The sequence below is a fragment of the Amblyraja radiata genome, chromosome 19, assembly GCF_010909765.2.
Source record: "Amblyraja radiata isolate CabotCenter1 chromosome 19, sAmbRad1.1.pri, whole genome shotgun sequence".
Lineage (NCBI taxonomy): Eukaryota > Metazoa > Chordata > Chondrichthyes > Rajiformes > Rajidae > Amblyraja > Amblyraja radiata.
This window is the reverse complement of record NC_045974.1, coordinates 1,021,568-1,039,750: the sequence shown is the minus strand read 5'-3', so window position 1 is coordinate 1,039,750 and position 18,183 is coordinate 1,021,568. Positions and strand designations below refer to the sequence as shown.

At 43.6% G+C, this 18,183-nt stretch overlaps 1 protein-coding gene across 2 annotated transcripts in view; it reads left to right on the top strand.

The window, feature by feature from the left end:
- The window catches only part of LOC116983651 (fatty acyl-CoA reductase 1-like), a 110,086-nt gene that overhangs the window by 55,706 nt on the left and 36,197 nt on the right, over positions 1–18,183 (top strand). For both annotated transcript variants that reach the window (XM_033037401.1, XM_033037402.1), the window contains exons 3-4: positions 5,381–5,547; positions 7,410–7,589. In XM_033037401.1, the coding sequence (XP_032893292.1) occupies positions 5,381–5,547; positions 7,410–7,589 (347 nt within the window). The remainder of the gene's footprint in view (positions 1–5,380; positions 5,548–7,409; positions 7,590–18,183) is intronic.

Genomic DNA, 18,183 nt, shown 5'->3' with positions numbered 1-18,183 from the left:
ACCATTCAAGATGACCACTGCTGACCACCCAAAATCAGTACCCCATTCCTGCTTTCTCCCCATATGCCTTGATTCCGTTAGCCCTGAGAGCTGTATCTAACTCTCTGGAAAACATCTAGTGAATTGGCCTCCACTGCCTCTTGTGGCAGAGAATTCCACAGATTCACAACTCTCTGGCTGAAAGGTTTTCCTCATCTCAGCCCTAAATGACCTACCCCTTAATCTTAAACTGTGACCCCTGTTTCTGGACTCTTCCAACATCAGGAAAAAAATTCTTGCATCTAGCCTGTCCGATTCCTTAAGAATTTTATATGTCTCTACTGTAAGATCCTCTCTCATCCTGCTGTATTCCAGTGAATATAAGCCCATTCAATTCATTGTTTCATCATATGTCAGTCTCGCCATCCCGGGAATTAACCTGGTGAACCCACGCTGCACTCCCTCAATAGCAATAATGTCCTTTCTCAAATTAGGAGACCAAAACTGCACACAATACTCAAAAGGTTTAGAGACATTTAAAAGACACTTGGCCAGGTACATGGATAGGAAAAGTTTAGAAAGATTTGGGTTAGTCCGTGCTGCATGACTCTAGGTAACCTGGACATGAAATGTGCCAAGTGGATGTATTGGTCCTGTTTTTCTAATTTATCTAATGGTTTAGAACCGTGCAAATATAATGCCCTTAATCAAGAATGAGTGGAGACAAAGAGCTGGAATGTCCAGGCTGATTAGCCCAACATCTGTTCTTGCGGAAAATGCTGGAACCCAGTAATACGCAAAATATAGCTGGAATGGAAAAATCACAATGTTATGAAAGGGAAATCATATTGACAAATTTATTGAAGTTCTTTGAAGATGTAACGAAAGAGGTGAGTCAAAGTAAACCAGGATATGCAACACATTTGGATTTCCGCATCCGAAAAGGTGCCATAAGGTTGTAGTACAATTCAATAGTTTGTGTCACTGGAAGTATATATCAGCGTGAATTGAGGATTGACTAAATCACAACATAGTGTAGATTAGTGAGTCTGGATAAGTTGTTGGCAAGCTGCAGATATTCTGTGGCCACGAGAATCATTAATGGGGTTTAAATAATTTACCAACTATACAAGGCTGTGAGGGTATTGACCAGGGAAGGTTTTAGGAGTATTGTCTCAGAATGAGAAGTTGACCACTTAAGAGGTAGGATAACTGCTTTTATGATTCCATGGTACTTTATTGTCATGTGTACCTAAGTACAGTGAAATTCTGTTTCTGCATACAGTTTAGTGACAATCCTACCGTACCGATGGCAGCACTGTCATATGCTGAGAGAATGGAGCGGCTGGGCTTGTATACTCTGGAATTTAGATGGATGAGAGGGTATCTTATTGAAACAAAAAAGATTATTTAGGGTTTGGACACGCTAGAAGCAGGAAACGTGTTCCTGATGTAGGGGGAGTCCAGAACTAGGGCCCGCAGTTTAAGAATAAGGGGTAAGCCATTTAGAACAGAGATGAGGAAACACTTTTTCACACAGAGTTGTGAGTCTGTGGAATTCTCTGCCTCGGAGAGTGGTGGAGGCTGGCTCTCTGGATACTTTCAAGAGAGAGCTAGATAGGGCTCTTGAAGATAGCGGAGTCAGGGGATATGGGGAGAAGGCAGGAACGGGGTACTGATTGTGGATGATCAGCCATGACCAAGATTGAATGGCGGTGCTGGCTCGAAGGGCCGAATGGCCTACTCCTGCACCTATTGTCTATTAGGCATAATCATATTAAGTATAAGTGTACAAGATAGTAGACCACACTAAGTTAGGACACAGGAGACACCACAATGTTAGTGTCTCACTTGGCCATAAAGGTCTAATGTCCTGGTGGTAGCACAAGGTTTGAGTTGCAAGGGATGTCCTGGCCAGGCGACGTGTTGATGTCCTCCACCGCTGCTCTACCACTCCGTGCTGCTGCAGGCCACGTCCGATCCACATGCTCAGCCACTTAGAGCGACGTCCGATCTAATTGAGTCCCTGGCTGCTTCAGGGCCTCCTGTGGCCCACTCTGCCGACTCAACCATCTTTGGAATTATCCTTCTGGAGAGGTTTTCCCTTTCCCCTGACCCTGTCTGAAGAAGGGTCTCGACCCGAAATGTCACCTATTTCTTTTCTCCAGATGCTGCATGTCCCGCTGAGTTACTCCAGCTTTTTGTGTCTAAATTTGGAATTATCAAGTTGTACATCTTTGGAATTGACTACTAGATAAATTGCTGTAATAATATAATCTTTATTGATACTTTTAAATTTAATATATTGAACTCTCTAAATTCTCCATCAGCTGTGGGGAATTTGAATTAATGACTTGAATGTGATAATTTGTTGTATTTACAAGGTTACAATCCTTGTAGTCTGTTTGCATGTTTTATTCGTATGTTGGTTTCAAAGAAACTGGTGTGCCCACAATGTAACAGGAAATGAAAATACTCTAACTCTATTTCTGAAAGATAATATCATATCTGCTTGTTAAAAGCTAACTTTAATTTTGTTGGACAGTTGCACAGAATCTGGTCTGTACCACGTAGGAAGGAACTGCAAATGCCGGTTTACACCGAAGATAGACACAAAATGCTCCTGAAACGTCAGCCATTCCTTCTCTCCAGAGATGCTGCCTGTTCTGCTGAATTACTCCAGTATTTTGTGTGTATCTGGTCTGTACTATTTTTTTCTGTGTAGCAATTAGCAGTTTATAAATGCTTGGCAACAAAATCAACATTGGCTGTTGTCACTGAAGTAATTCACCACAGCAGACACAGCATACAGTAAGTCACACCCAAACATTAATTCAGCTGATGCCAATGTTTCCTGTGTATGTTATCTGTCACATGAGGCTGAGGATTCCTTCTGGGAAACACTGGTAAATGAATGTTTCACCTGCCTTCATGGTACTTCCCTGTCAGAGAGGTGAATTTATGTCAAATAAATGACAGGTAGATGGAAATAATTTGATGAAGTAATTGTCAGGCACTTATTATTTGTAATTTCTAGCCTGTTGCTTTTTTTGTCAAGAAGATTTATTCTACTGTTCTGGAAATAATCAAAATCACATTTCAGATGTAGCAGTAGAGCTGTGCAGTGCCAGAGTCCCGGCTATGGGTGCTGTCTGTACGGGGTTTGTACCTTCTCCCACTCTATGCAAGCCTTTCACTATTCGGTAAGTTTCAATGAGATACCCCCTCATCCTTCTAAACTCTAGCATGTACAGGCCCAGTGGGCCTGAAGGGCTTGTGGGGCTAAGGGCCTATTATCGCACTGCATCTCTAAACTAAACTAAAAGATGTAACTGGAGGGAACTGAATAAAGCATAGTTTGCAGGATTGAGGTATTGAAGTGTGTACTCTATTTGATCTAACTGCTCCTTGATCTGGAGTTGCTCTGTTTTCATTTTACATTGAATTCAGCAACCAGGCTTTATCAGATATCTGTAGCCGTGGCTCTTTGACTTTCCCTGGAGCTGGCACATTATGCTTGCCTAGAATGAAGATATCAGAGCAGTCGGGATGCTCAATGTTTACCTGGATGATTTGTTGTATTTGCTCATTCATGAACTGGAATACTGAGTGGGTAGAGAGCTGGAGAGGTTGTGGCAGGAATTCCTTAACACAGAGTACAGACTTCTGCAGGCTTGGATGCTGCTGACAGATGCAAGCAGTGGGAATCTCAATCGTCACCGAGGCACCATCGATGTGTTCTTCAGAACAGTGAAGTCCAACGGGTAGACACAAAATGCTAGAGTAACTCAGCGGGACAGGCAGCATCCCTGGAGAGAAGGTGATGTTTCGGGTCGAGACCCTTCTTCAGTTTGAAGAAGGGTCTCGACCTGAAATGTCACCCATTCCTTTTCTCCAGAGAGGCTGCCTATCCTGCTGAGTTACACCAGCATTTTGTGTCTATCTTTGGTATAAACCAGCATCTGCAGTTGCTTCCTAATAATTTCAAAGTGTTTGGCATGACTCCACTTTAACCTGGAGTTGACCTCCACCAGCATGTTTTAATGCTGCTGGTCTGTGATGAGTCAGAAATTCAGTAATTCATATTTATTCATCACAAAGGATGTTCAAATATTGGCAGAACATTTGCGTTTTGGAATGTTGAGGAATAGACTACATGTCTGTGTTATTCTAGTGAATTATATGATTGGGTATCATGGTTCTGATGTGGGTCTGTGGTTTTGTTAGTCATTGTGAAAAGCATTTCAAGACCTAACCTGTGGATGTCTCAGATCATTGAGAGACTTTATTGCTGATTTGATTATTTTTAAATGATGGGCTCCACCTTTCCTTGGTCATTGTTGCCGGCTCTGATTTGTTCTGTACCTGTTCATGCCACTAGTTTCCCTCTCCCCGACTCTCAGTCTGAAGAAGGGTCTCGACTGGAAATGTCACCTTATTCCTTCTCTCCAGAGATACTGCCTGACCCACTGAGTTACTCCAGCATTTTGTGCCTATCGTGATTATTTTAAATATTGATTAAGTGTTCCCTGTTGTTAAGCTCTGAAGTAGTATGTCTAGCATCCGCCAAAATAAGTAATAGGACAGAATAAAACTGTCTGTCTGGTCCACCGCACTAACATGCATGACAGGCTGAGGCATTGATCAGTACAATAGCAAGTAGTTCTGAAGAGAACTGGCAGCCATTTGTAGCTCAGCATATCTTGGACTTGTGTGTATTCTACTCTCCACTGACATGTTGAGGAGGGGGCCAGATGCACATTGTTCTTTAATTGTTTGTACTTTAATACATTTTAAATTATTTACATAGTTATAATGTTTAATGATATTCTAAATATCTAAAGGTTTTACATGTCTTTAACAAGCTCAAAAGCCCTTAATAGGCCAACTGCGTTTGGGCGGGCAGGGTGTTTGGATATGTTGCGGAAGGTCTAACTGCTGAATGATGCTTGTTTCATCTGCTCGGTTGCCCCTCTGATATGAAATACAGGAGCAATACCAACGTGGCTTTTTCAAGCCGTGAATCACTCTGCTCAAATTCACTAGCCAACAGCAATTTGCCTGTCTTTTTTTTTTCTTTGATGGCATGCCAGCCATGATCCTAATCAAATGATTAGGGGCGGCACAGTGGTAGAGTTGCTGCCTTACGGCGCCAAAGACGGGTTCAATCCTGACAGTGGGTTCTGTCTGTACAGAATTTGCCTGGAGCGAGGGGGAAGGAAAAGGTAACCATTCAGGTAAATGAACTGATGAAAAGTAATCGGTTTAACACACTGTTTCCCTCTCCGCAGATGCTGCCTGATCTTCCACGTACTTCCAGCATTTTCAATTTCTAGCACACACAGTAGTTTGCTTATGGGTTAAGTTTGTAGCTAATGTTTTGATCTGTATTTCTTTGCAGCTCTTTGATAGAGTGAGAGAAGACTTCCAGAAAAAGATCATTCCCATCGGCAGCGAGCTGATGCTGCCCAACCTTGCCATCAGCTCCGAGGACACCGAGCGTTTGCTCTCCTGCATTAACGTCATCTTCCACTGTGCAGCCACCATACGATTCGATGAGCCTCTGAAGTATGTCCCTTGAATAATCTGTGTAGCCAAATTGAAGTGGTTGAGAATCAAGAGTGTTTTATTGTCATGTGTCCCAGATAGAACAAAGAAAATCTTACTTGCAGCAGCACAACAGAATATACAAACAATATAATAACTGAGAAAAAATAGTTCAGTGTGTGTGTATACATATGTGTGTATGTATATATACATATATATGTGTGTGTATATATATATATATATATATATATACACACACACACACATATATATATATATATATATATCAGTGTGTGTGTGTGTGTGTGTGTGTATATATATATATATATATATATATATATATGTGTGTGTGTGTGTGTGTGTGTATATGTATATATGTGTGTTTGTGTGTATAAAATTATAATTATTTTCATAATATATATAACATTTAATGAGGTTCGACTTTTCCTGTTTACCATTAATTGTTATAGCCATCACTATAATTCAGTTCCCTTAATTTGTTGCTTGTCACTGTTGCATTTCCCGCTCAACTTTGGAATAGGATCTCATTGAGTGTAATCTGTCCAGATAACCGGTGTATCTCTTAATTTATGAGATATGAAGGTAATCTGATGTAAGAGTCCCATAAAAGTACAGTACAATTAAAATAGATTTGCTGCACATTCCGCTGATTCAGCCATAAAAGAGCAAATCAGGTTATTAATTGAAAGATATCGTTATGCATAATATTGATATTTTGGACATTGTAAAGCTTCTAAGGACAATTCTACAGTTAATGCCATGAAAATTAGTATATAATTTAATTGAAAACTAAACTTCTACACTTATTAGGAGGAAAAAGTTAGTTATTTACCTAATAGTTTATTATTGCAGAATTTCTTATGTACCTAGCTGGCAAATTTGATTAAAATTATTTCTCACAATCTAGAATATGAAACAGGCTTTCCATATTTCAATCAGACGTTAAAAAAAATGTACCATATCTTTCTGGCCTACTACCTCTAAAGTTTTCAAAATAATATACAAGCGATACAATAAAACATGTAGATCATCAAATATTTACATTGTTTCAGGGTAAAACGAAGTTTGTTCTCCTGTTTCATTTCAATCAAGTCTTATCAGGCCATGAGCTTCCCATAGAAGGAATTATTAGCTGTGAGGTTTCCACTTGCGCTCCTCTTCAGCCGGTGGTTAAAAGGCAGCATGGTTCCTACTCCAGCATTTCAAGCTGTGGGCCTTGGGTCTTCATGACGGCACAATTGACTTCACATTCAAAGTGACATGGAGGCATTGAGTCTGCATGGTTCAGCAATGCTGTACCGTCTGTTATGCCGCTGTGCCACAAATATAACATCTGGTCAAATTGAGAGGAGATTAGCTCTCTCAGCGTTCTACCTCACCATGCTCCAGTGTGAAGAAGAGTCTTGACTCAAAGCATGGACTGTCCTTTCCCTCCCTATATACTGCCTGACGTGCTCAATTCCCACAGCACTTTGTTTAAAAAAAAATCCAAACTGATTTTGTTTTGGCAAGCCAATTTGATCTTATAATTATGTTCTTTCAATTTAAGGATAATGCACATTAGAGTCCCATTTATTGGCTGGAAGGTAAAATGTTAAGAATAAACTAAAGATAGACACAAAATGCTGGAGTTACTCAACGGGACAGGCAGCATCTCTGAAGAAGGATCTCGACTTGAAACGTCACCCATTCCCTCCATCCAGAGATGCTGACTGACCCGCTGAGTTACTCCAGCATTTTGTATCTACCTTCGGTGTAAAGCAGCATCTGCACTCCCTACATATTTTTAACTATGTCTTGCAATAGTTTCCCTTGTTACCGCACTCATTGATCCTACCTTCCTTTCTTCTGGCCTTGTGCAGACATGCCCTGCAGTTGAACGTGGTTGCCACACAGCAGCTTTTGGTGCTAGCCCGACAGATGCAGAAGCTTGATGCCTTCATCCACATTTCCACGGCTTATGCAAACTGCAACCGGAACCATGTCGAGGAGATTATCTACCCTCCGACTGTAGAGCCAAAGAAACTCATTGACTCTTTAGAGTAAGTCTTTTTATAAAATGTGTAACTCGCGTATGAATCAAATTTGTCAGCTACGGAGAAAAGGGAGAGGGACGGAGAGAACAAAGGGGAAGGTTTCCGATGTGTTGTATTCCCAGCAGTGACTGAATGAGGAAACTGGTGGTGACGGCTGAGAGGTCCAATGAGTAAGAATGTCTGGAGACGATGCATTTGGAGGAGACAAATTAAACCTAAAATTATTAGTAGCGGAGAGGAAATACCAAGGTCATTAATTAGGGATTTAATTAGTGGTAGGTAGTGTGATTAGTGGTTGGGATGAGGTTGGTGAATGTAATAATTGTGGGTGGGGTAGTGAGATTAGTAGTCAAAGTGATGAGGTTGCCGTTCAGTTGGTATAATTAGTGGTGGGGGAAATGTGGTTGGATATTAGTCGTCTGAAGGTGTTTAGTGTGATCGTGGTTGGGGTAGTTGGAAGTTGTCATCAATGGTCTGAGGAGAATGATTGGTACTTAGTGGGATGAGGTTAGTTATCAGATGTATAATCATTAAACAGAGGTGTTGGTTGGGTGTTTATCTTGTGGGCTGGTATATTCTCAGGAGGTGTAATCGTACTTCACGATGACAGATCAGCATGTAGAGGTCAATGTTGAACTGTTTCAGCAGATCTTGAATGTGAGGGGAGGCTGGACAAGAATTGTAAGCTTGGGCTGGGAATGAGAGCTCACCAGAATTAGGAATCTAATGTAGAACTACTTAACGGGACCTACGTGAAAAGCAGCTTGTTCATGCAGGACCTCTAAAAATCAAACTGCTGCTGTGACAACCTGCTTGTGCACAGTCCATGGACAATACAGGCCACACATGCTCTAAAAGTAAAGATTGCTCTGTACCACATTGGATGCCACTGCCCATTCCCTGCATCTTGCAGATCAGACCAACGCAGATGCAGATTGACTATTGAGAAGGTTCTCCACCCAAAACGTCACCTATCCATGTTCCCCAGAGATGCTGCCTGACCCACTGCATTACTTCAGCACTTCAGTTTAGTTTATTGTCACGTGTGCCAAGGTACAGTGAAAAGCTTTTGGTTTGTGCTATCCAGTCAGCAGAAAGACAAAACATGATTACTCTCCCTCCAAACCCCATTCTCCTGCCTTCTCCCCATAACCTCTGACACCTGTACTAATCAAAAATCTATCTGTCTCTGCCTTAAAAATATTCACTGACGGCCTCCACAGCCTTCTGTGGCAAAGAATGCCACAGATTCACCACTCTCTGACTAAAGAAATTTCTCCTCATCTACGTCATAAAATACGTCCTTTATTTCTGAGGTTATGACCTCTAGTCCTAGACTCTTCCACTTGTGGAAACATATAAAATATGGGATTTTATATGACAGTGAATTTCACATCAGGCTTTTGAGGCATATTCCAGACACTTGAAATAAAACAGAAAATATTAGTAATATTTGTGATATCAAATTTTCAGCTTTACAGTATTTTCAAGTTCACACTTCTGTTCTGACATGGTTGTTGGGATACTTCCAGGAACAAAAGAGTTTGTGTCCCACGCCTTAAATTTGATGCAGAAAGTCAGGTGTGGTGATATTAAATTTTCCCATGTGTTCATATTTTTAAATAATTGTTCCACCTCCTAAACTGCATAAATAGGTGCAGCTCTTAAAAAGACATAAAGTGCTGGAGTAACTCAGCGTGTCAAGCAGCATCTGTGGAGAACATGGATAGGTGATGCTTTGGGTCAGGACCTTTTATCAGACGTGACCCGGAGCATCACCTATCCATGTCCTCCAGAGAAGTTGACTGAACTGCTGAGTTACTCCGGCACTTTGTGCCTTTTATTGTAAACCAAATCTGCAGTTCCTCGTGTCTAGATGTGGGTCTTACCTCACTTCATCTGTCCAAATGACGGTTTGGGGGACACTTGTAAATGAATGTGTTTGCTGGTATCCAGCCCCTTGTACCTTACAGAAAAGCATTTTTCACACAGAGAGTGGTGAATCTCTGGAACTCTCTGCCACAGAAGGTAGTTGAGGCCAGTTCATTGGCTATATTTAAGAGGGAATTAGATGTGGCCCTTGTGGCTAAAGCGATCGGGGTATGGAGAGAAGGCAGGTACGGGATACTGAGTTGGATGATCAGCCATGATCATATTGAATGGCGGTGCAGGCTCGAAGGGCCGAATGGCCTACTCCTGCACCTATTTTCTATGTTTATATGTTACTGAATTGCCAGGGTTGCTCAGCCTTTTTTGAATTATTTTTCTTTTTGTTTTTACATTGTTCCTTACCTCGTCAGTTCTGCTTTGTTATTTTTCATGGCACCAAGAGCCCTTACCCCTGAAGGAAACTGATTTTGATTCAAAGTTAGCTTTTTGAACAGCTCTCATTGTTCTGCTGTAGTTTTAACTGGTAGATGTGCCTAATCTGCATGGACAGTTTCTGCCTCAATGCATGTAAATCACATTTCCCAGATTAGACCTTGAGAAGCTATTTCAGATTTCTGCACATACAACGGTCACTATTAGATTAAGACTCGGATGTTGTTAGACTGCCAACTAGTCTTGGTCTTTACTCAATATTAATGTGGTCTGATTCCTTATCATTTTGAAGATATACAAACCATTTTTCAGCAGTAACCTAGCATTTTCATTCATTTGAACCTATGCCAGATCACAATAACGTTTAGATACACTGAATGTTTAGTTATGATGTGTAGGAAGAAACTGCAGATGCTGGTTTAAACCGAAGATGGACACAAAATGCTGAAGTAACTCAGCGGGGACAGACAGCATCTCTGGAGAGAAGGAATGGGTGATGTTTCAGGTTGAGATGTCACCCATTCCTTCTCTCCAGAGATGCTGCCTGTCCCACTGAGTTTCTCCAGCATTTTGTCTATCTTTAGTTATGATGCATCTGCTGGATGATGGGTGCCAGTTAAACAAATAGCTTGGGTAACCCAGTGTATTGAATGTTTTCACCACTCCATTAGCACATCCCACTGTCATCCTGAACTCTCTATTGGTGTTCAACCTCTGCCAGTTTGTCCATTCCCTGGGCGCTCTCGCTCTGTCCATCTGACCAGACGCTCGGCACTAAAACCTCTGTCATCCCGGCTACGATCTCAGTGTTGTCCCGGCACCTCCCTCTTGCCTTCTCTGCCGTCCATGCGCACTGCCAGATCATGAAGCTTTTATTGTATAAAATACTTTAACTGTTTCATTTAATTGTTTCTACGTGTCATATTTGACAACTGGCTAACATAGTAGTTGTTTTCTTCACCCCCTTCCCACTCCCCTCAGCTCTTTCCTCCCCCCCCCTCCCCTCCCCCCGCCCCACCACCCGTCCCAAACCCACCGTCACGTTGCCGAGGACAACGTGTTCTTGCCAAAGCGGAAGATTGTGCCATTGATGGGCCAACACTTCACCATGTCAAGGAGTTTCTGTGTCACTGTGTCAGGGAGTTTCTTTGCCAATGTTGTGGAAAGTTTCCTTTTATACAGACCAGAATTGTTCTCATCTTTCATGCATGAGCTAGCTTACTCCAATGTAGATAAAAGTTAAGGTTCTCCATTTAAACCTCCCGGGTCTCTGTATAAACTGAGCATCATTTGCAGTTCACACCTGCTACCACAGGTTAGTGCAGTGGGTGACACAGAGTGCTGGAGTAACTCAGTGGGTCAGGCAGCATCTGTGAAGAACATGGATAGGTGACGTTTCACAGAGTGCTGGAGTAACTCAGTGGGTCAGGCAGCATCTGTGGAGAACATGGATAGGTGACGTTTCACAGAGTGCTGGAGTAACTCAGCGGGTCAGGCAGCATCTCTGGAGAAAAAGGATGGGTGAGGTTTTGGGTTGGAACCCTTCTCCAGACCTGACACGTTACACATCCTTTTTCTCCAGAGATGCTGCCTGACTCGCTGAGTTACTCTCGTGCTTTGTTTCTTTCTTAGGTATAAACCTGCATCTGCAGTTCAATCTGAACAAGGGTCTCGACACTAAACTTCACCCATTTACGAAGGGGAAATCATGTTTGACTAATCGTCTGGAATTTTTTGAGGATGTCACTGGTAAAGAGACCAGGGAGGCGGTACAGGAGCCTCAGGTCTCGCTCAAGCAGGATGAGGAACAGCTTTTTCAATAACACTATTACACTGCTGAACTCGGAGTCCCGTCGCTAGATATCTTTAGTCTCTCACATTTGTATACAGTATTTGCCTATGTACCAGTTTTTTTTCTAATCCATCCACATTCCACACATTGTTAACCAGTACTCTTTTACTCTATTGTATGCTTATTCTGTATTTTTTATTTTCTACTTCTACTATCTTGCACTATGACTATGACCAGACGCTAAACTGCATTTCGTTGTACCTATACTTGTATCTGTGCAATGACAATAAGGTTGAATTGAATTGAAAATGGACAAGGGAGAGCCAGTGGATGTAGTGTACCTGGACTTTCAGAAAGCATTTGATAAGGTCCCACATAGGAGATTAGTGGGCTAAATTAGAGCACATGGTATTGGGGGTAGGGTACTGACATGGATAGAAAATTGGTTGGCAGACAGGAAACAAAGAGTAGGGATTAACGGGTCCCTTTCAGAATGGCAGGCAGTAATTAGTGGGGTACCGCAAGGCTCGGTGCTGGGACTGCAGCTATTTACAATACACATCAACGATTAAGATGAAGGGATTCAAAGTAACATTAGCAAATTTGCAGATGACACAAAGCTGGGTGGCAGTGTGAACTGTGAGAAGAATGCTATGAAGATGCAGGGTGACTGGACAGGTTGGGTGAGTGGGCGGATGCATGGCAGATGCAGTTTAATGTGGATAAATGTGAGGTTATCCACTTTGGTGGCAAAAACAGGAAGGCAGATTATTATCTGAATGGTGTCAAATTGGGAAAATGGGAAGTACAACGGGATCTGGGGGTCCTTGTTCATCACTCACTGAAAGTAAGCATGCAGGTACAGCAGGCAGTTAAGAAAGCTAATGGCATGTTGGCCTTCATAACAAGAGGAGTTGCGTATAGGAGCAAATATGTCCTTCTGCAGTTGTACAGGGCCCTAGTGAGACCACACCTGGAGTATTGTGTGCAGTTTTGGTCTCCAAATTTGAGGAAGGACATTCTTGCTATTGAGGGAGTGCAGTGTTGGCTCACAAGGTTAATTCCCGGGATGGTGGGACTGTCATTTGTGGATAGAATGGAGCGTCTGGGCTTGTATACTCTGGAATTTAGAGGGATGAGAGGGGATCATATTGAGACATATAATATTATTAAGGGTTTGGACACGCTAGAGGCAGGAAACATGTTCCCGAGTCCAGAACCGGGGGCCACAGATTAAAAATAAGGGATAAGCAATTTGGAACGGAGATGAGGAAAAACATTTTCACCCAGAGAGTTATGAATCTGTGGAATTCTCTGCCACAGAAGGCAGTGGAGGCCAATTCTCTGGATGCTTTCAAGAGAGAGTTAGATAGAGCTCTTAAAGATAGCGGAGTCAGGGGATATGGTGAGAAGGCAGGAACGGGGTACTGAATGTGGATGATCAGCCATGATCACCGTGAATGGCGCAGTGCTGGCTCAAATGGCCGAATGGCCTACTCCTGCACCTAGTGTCTATTCCTTCTATCCAGTGATGCTGCCTGTCCTGCTGAGTTACTCCAGCATTTTGTGTCTATCTACAGTTCCTTCCTACACAAAGTGGAAAGTGTACTCTTTCTGTTATGTTTAACCAGTGCGAGGATGCAAGGCATGTGTACAGACCATTCCTCATTTCCGTTAAAGCTGCTGCATTTATCGAGGGGTAGGTAACTCTGCACATTGCTGAAGTAGATTAGATTCAAACTGTGTCATGTCCTCAACTGTTCACAAAGGGTGAATCATATTCCAAGAAGCACCACACGTGGTGAAACGTGTAGCATCTTGGTGACTACGTTTAACTGGAAATAATTTGCATGGTGGTGTTTAGATAGTGTATGCAGGATGTATTCTCGAGTTCTGTACATAGCATTTATGTGCCAACATCTTGTGCAACAATGTCATTGTTAACAAAATATATTTCCTATTCAATTTTCAATGGGTTTTCTTGTATTGTTTTCACAATCTACTTTGCTTCCTAGTGCAGCAATAGATGAAGAAAAATGAAACCAAGTTTGCCATGGTTTTTGTTTGGCACGGTCCTAATAATTCTGACCCCCTTTTTCCACAAGCGTGTAAATACACTACTTGCTGCGCTCCAAGTCCCTTTCATGGCCAAGGCAATCATTTTCAGATATGCTACGATTCCATGGCATTGAAGATTCATTCCACTTGTGTTTATTTTGGCTAAGGGGAAAGGCAAGTGATACCAAATGACTAGTTCGGAAAGAAATTACAAATGGTCCTGTCTCCTTGGCCTAAGATCCAACCATTCCCAGGCAGCTACATTAAAAAAAAAAGTGTTTTTTAAATTAGAAAAAAATGTGCAAGCATGGCATTGATTAGAATTTGTACAACGTCGGCAAGCTGCTCATGATGCATGAATCTGGCAATAACTTCACATTCCAAATGGCCTACATTTGTCACAAGAGTAAACACAGTCACTAGGCGCTCCTGGGAATGAGGCAAACTGTTCTAAATTGCAGATGTAGGGAGAATAACAAGTCGTGTGGGATCTACAATGTATGAGTCCCTGAACCTATTGTTGCCAAGGGATTACAGAATAAAGATGCTCAAAACTGGCCCATTTGCCATGAAATTTTCACCTGTCCTGTTGAGTAATCTGTAAATCTGATTCCTTTTTATCTGGAAAGGGTACAGAGAAGGGTGTTGCCGTGCTATAGGGAGAGGTTGAGTAGGCTGAGAATAGATTGGGTAGAATGGGTTCAGAAAAGATTTACGAGGATGTTGCCTGTACTAGAGGGTGTGAGCTGTAGAGAGAGGTTGAGTAGACGGGGTCTCTATTCCTTGGAGCGCAGGAAGATCAGAGGTGTACAAAATCATGAGAGGAATAGATCGGGTAGATGCACACAGTCTCTTGCCCAGTGTAAGAGAATCGAGGAATAGAGGACATAGGTTTAAGGTGAAGGTGAAAAGATTTAATAGGAATCTGAGGGGTAACTTTGTCGTACAAAGGGTGGTGGGTGTATGGAACAAGCTGCCAGAGGAGGTAGTTGAGGCAGGGGCTATCCCTACGTTTGTGAAACAGACAGGTACATGGATAGGACAGGTTTGGAGGGATATGGACCAAACACGGGCAAGTGGGACTAGTGTAGCTGGGGCATGTTGGCCGATGTGGGCAAGTTGGGCCGAATGGCCTGTTTCCACACTGTATCACTCTATGACCCTATGACTTTTCCTATATCTCTACAATTTTTTTCTTACAACTATTTGTGTACAACTAAGGTGTATAAAATATGAGGGGATTTGATAAAAGGTGAATGCACAGAGTATTTTATGCCAGGTCGGGGAATCACAAACCAGAGGAAATTGTTTTATGATATAAGAGGAACATGAGGAGCAACTTTTTCATTCAGAGCTAGTGGATATGTGGAACAGCTGCCAGGGGAGATAGTTCAGGCAGATACCATAGCAGCATTTCGGTATAGGAATGGTTTAGAGGGATATGGGCCAAATTGCAGCAAATAAGACTTGTGACAAAGCAGTGCCTTGGTTGACCTTGCCGGGTTGGGCCAAAGGACCTGTTTCCATGCTGTATTATTCAATGATTCTATTTACTCAATTGCCTTTTGGCCACTATATTCAATTCTTCCCCAGCATCCTATTGGCTTGCAAGCCTTCATTGCTTATTGCTGAAGGGCATTTTCCCTCGTCCCCTGGTTTTTGTCTGAAATCTGTTCTCTCTGGTGTTTATTGCCTTTGCAGCTAATTGGAAAATGATTCTCTCTGCTACTCTGTCTGAATCCCTCCAGATTTTAAACACTTGGCTCTGATATTTTCTTAACCTTCAGCTTCTTCAATCAACCCACTTACTAGCAGTCCCTTGGAGGACACTGCGTGTTTTTCAAATTGCTCTGCTCATCAGCGACCACTTGCAAAGGAGATGTCTAATGCTGGCAGGCATCTTTTTGAGCAATAACAAACAGCAATAGGGTGTGGCATGCCAGTGTTAAACATGCAGCACTTCTGCAGTAGCAGTATATGTTCATGCTGTGAACACAGTGGTTTAATTAACGGAATATTTCAAATTATTAAGAAATGTGCATTTAATTTCTGCCTCCAGTCACGGTTCTCTTGAACATGCAGCAAACCTACGCTGTGACTGCAAGTTTCTCAGGCCAAGGATACAAGCCCTCCTCTACAGGCTTAGTTTAGGTCAGAGATACAACGTGGAAACAGGCCCTTCGGCCCACCGAATCCACGCCGACCAGCTACCCCCTCACACTAACACTATCCTACACACACAAGGGACAATTAACTTGCAAACCTGTACATCTTTGGAGTGTGGGCAGAAACCGGAGATCCCGGAGAAAACCCACGTAGGTCACGGAGAATGTACAAACTCCGTACAGACGGCACCTGTAGTCGGGATAGAACCCAGATCTCTGGTGCTGTGAGGCAGCAACTCTACCACTGCGCCACCGTGCCGTTCTGGAATAAGTGCTTCTTTATTTGGCGATATTTTCCATCCTCACTTGCTGGCAGTATCGTGGCCAAGTTCCCAATGTTTGGCTGACCACTTGAAAGCAGGCTTATCCCACTGACCAGCACTAATGAAAGGGAGTAAGAAGGAACTGCAGATGCTGGAAAATCGAAGGTACACATAAAAGCTGGAGAAACTCAGCGGGTGCAGCAGCATCTATGGAGCAAAGGAAATAGGCAACGTTTCGGGCCGAAACGTTGCCTATTTCCTTCGCTCCATAGATGCTGCTGCACCCGCTGAGTTTCTCCAGCTTTTTTGTGTACTAATGAAAGGGACTTGCCTCATGGAGTCATCTTGCTCACCTCATTCTACCTGCTGGATTCATTAGCCACCTCTAGCTGAAACATGCTGTTGCACTGAAGCTACACTGGATCCTTGAGTGTCACTAACTCGGTTTAAATTGCAAATCGTTGGGGATAGCTTTGAGAATATAAAGATTTGAATTTCATAATTGAATAAAGCAAGAATTTCATTGTCCTATACAGGGACACATGACAATAAACTCACTTGAACTTGAACTTGATTTTAACGTATTTGTTTTCACCATTCCCACAAAGAAATTGATGCAGACACAGAGAAATTTGCACTGTGCTGATTCATGTCATCTATGGTTGGTGAACAAGTACGGTAAATAAAATTAAATCACAATTACAATCACTATCACAATAATACTTTATTAGCCAAGTATGTTTTGCAACATACGAGGAATTTCATTTGCCAAGTCAGTCATACAGGTGCACAACCTTTTATCCGAAGATCCAAATAACGAAAACCTCCGAATAGCGGCCATTTTTTCGGTCCTTGAAGAAAGGTCCTTGAAAACGTTCACCGAGGGCGGCCCGCAGAGGTGACAGCGGAACCTCCGGTCGGTCCTCGAAGAAAGGGGAACTAAATCCCCTTTCATAAAAGAGAAGGTGAGGGTATATTGCGCGGGAGGGTTAATAATTGACAATATGCTGCTGCTTGCCCGCTGAGTTAAAAAGTTCCCACGGTAGACTCACGATACACAGTGTTTCGTGAGTCTTGCGTGGGAACTTTTTAACTCAGCGGGGCAGCCAGCAGCAGATTGTCGCTCGCTTCAGTTTCACCCCACCTACACCCCTCTGCTTCCCGGCCATGTGTGTGACCCCTTCCCTCCCCTCTCCAGCTCCCCGCCCATTGCACCGGCGCGGGGGCTTTGCACTGTCACCGGAGACGTCAGGACCAACGGGACAACGACCCCCAGGCCCACTGCAAGCACGGAGATCCCAGAGACCCACAGCCAGCAGCAGCCCAGCCCCGTTCCAACTCCAGAGGAAAACTGCAAACTGGCCGGAGACGTCAGGACCACCAGAAGCCGTTCCCCGAGCTGCGCCCCCTCATCGGGACACCGACCCCCAGGCCCACTGCAAGCACGGAGATCCCAGAGACCCTCAGCCAACAGCAGCCCAGCCCCGCTCCAACTACAAAGGAACCTGGGTTGCGGATGACGGGGCGCAGCTCGGGGCATCGTAGGGGCCCATCGGGGAGCGGGTTCCTGTTGGTCCTGACGTCTCCGGCCACCTGCCATCCTCCGGGAACTGTACCACCCTTGCAGGAGAGTGGGGTTGTTTGCAGTTGCAGAGGGAGGGGGCAAGGGCAGTTCCCAGTCCACGGGGGTGGCCGGAGACGTCAGGACCAACGGGACACCGACCCCCAGGCCCACTGCAAGCACGGAGATCCCAGAGACGCACAGCCAGCAGCAACTCCAGCCCAGCCCCGCTCCAACTCCAGAGGAACACGTAGGGGCAGAAGCTGACGGTGTGCAAGGTACGTCTTGTTCTTGGGGTGACGGATGAGGGGGCGCAGCTCGGGCTGTGGGCAAACTGCCACTTGTCGCCGTAGCGGCCCATTGGGGAGCGGATTCCTCTGGAGTTGGAGGGGGGTATTGTGCTGTTTGATCGCCCCCTGCTATCCCAGGGACAGGGAGA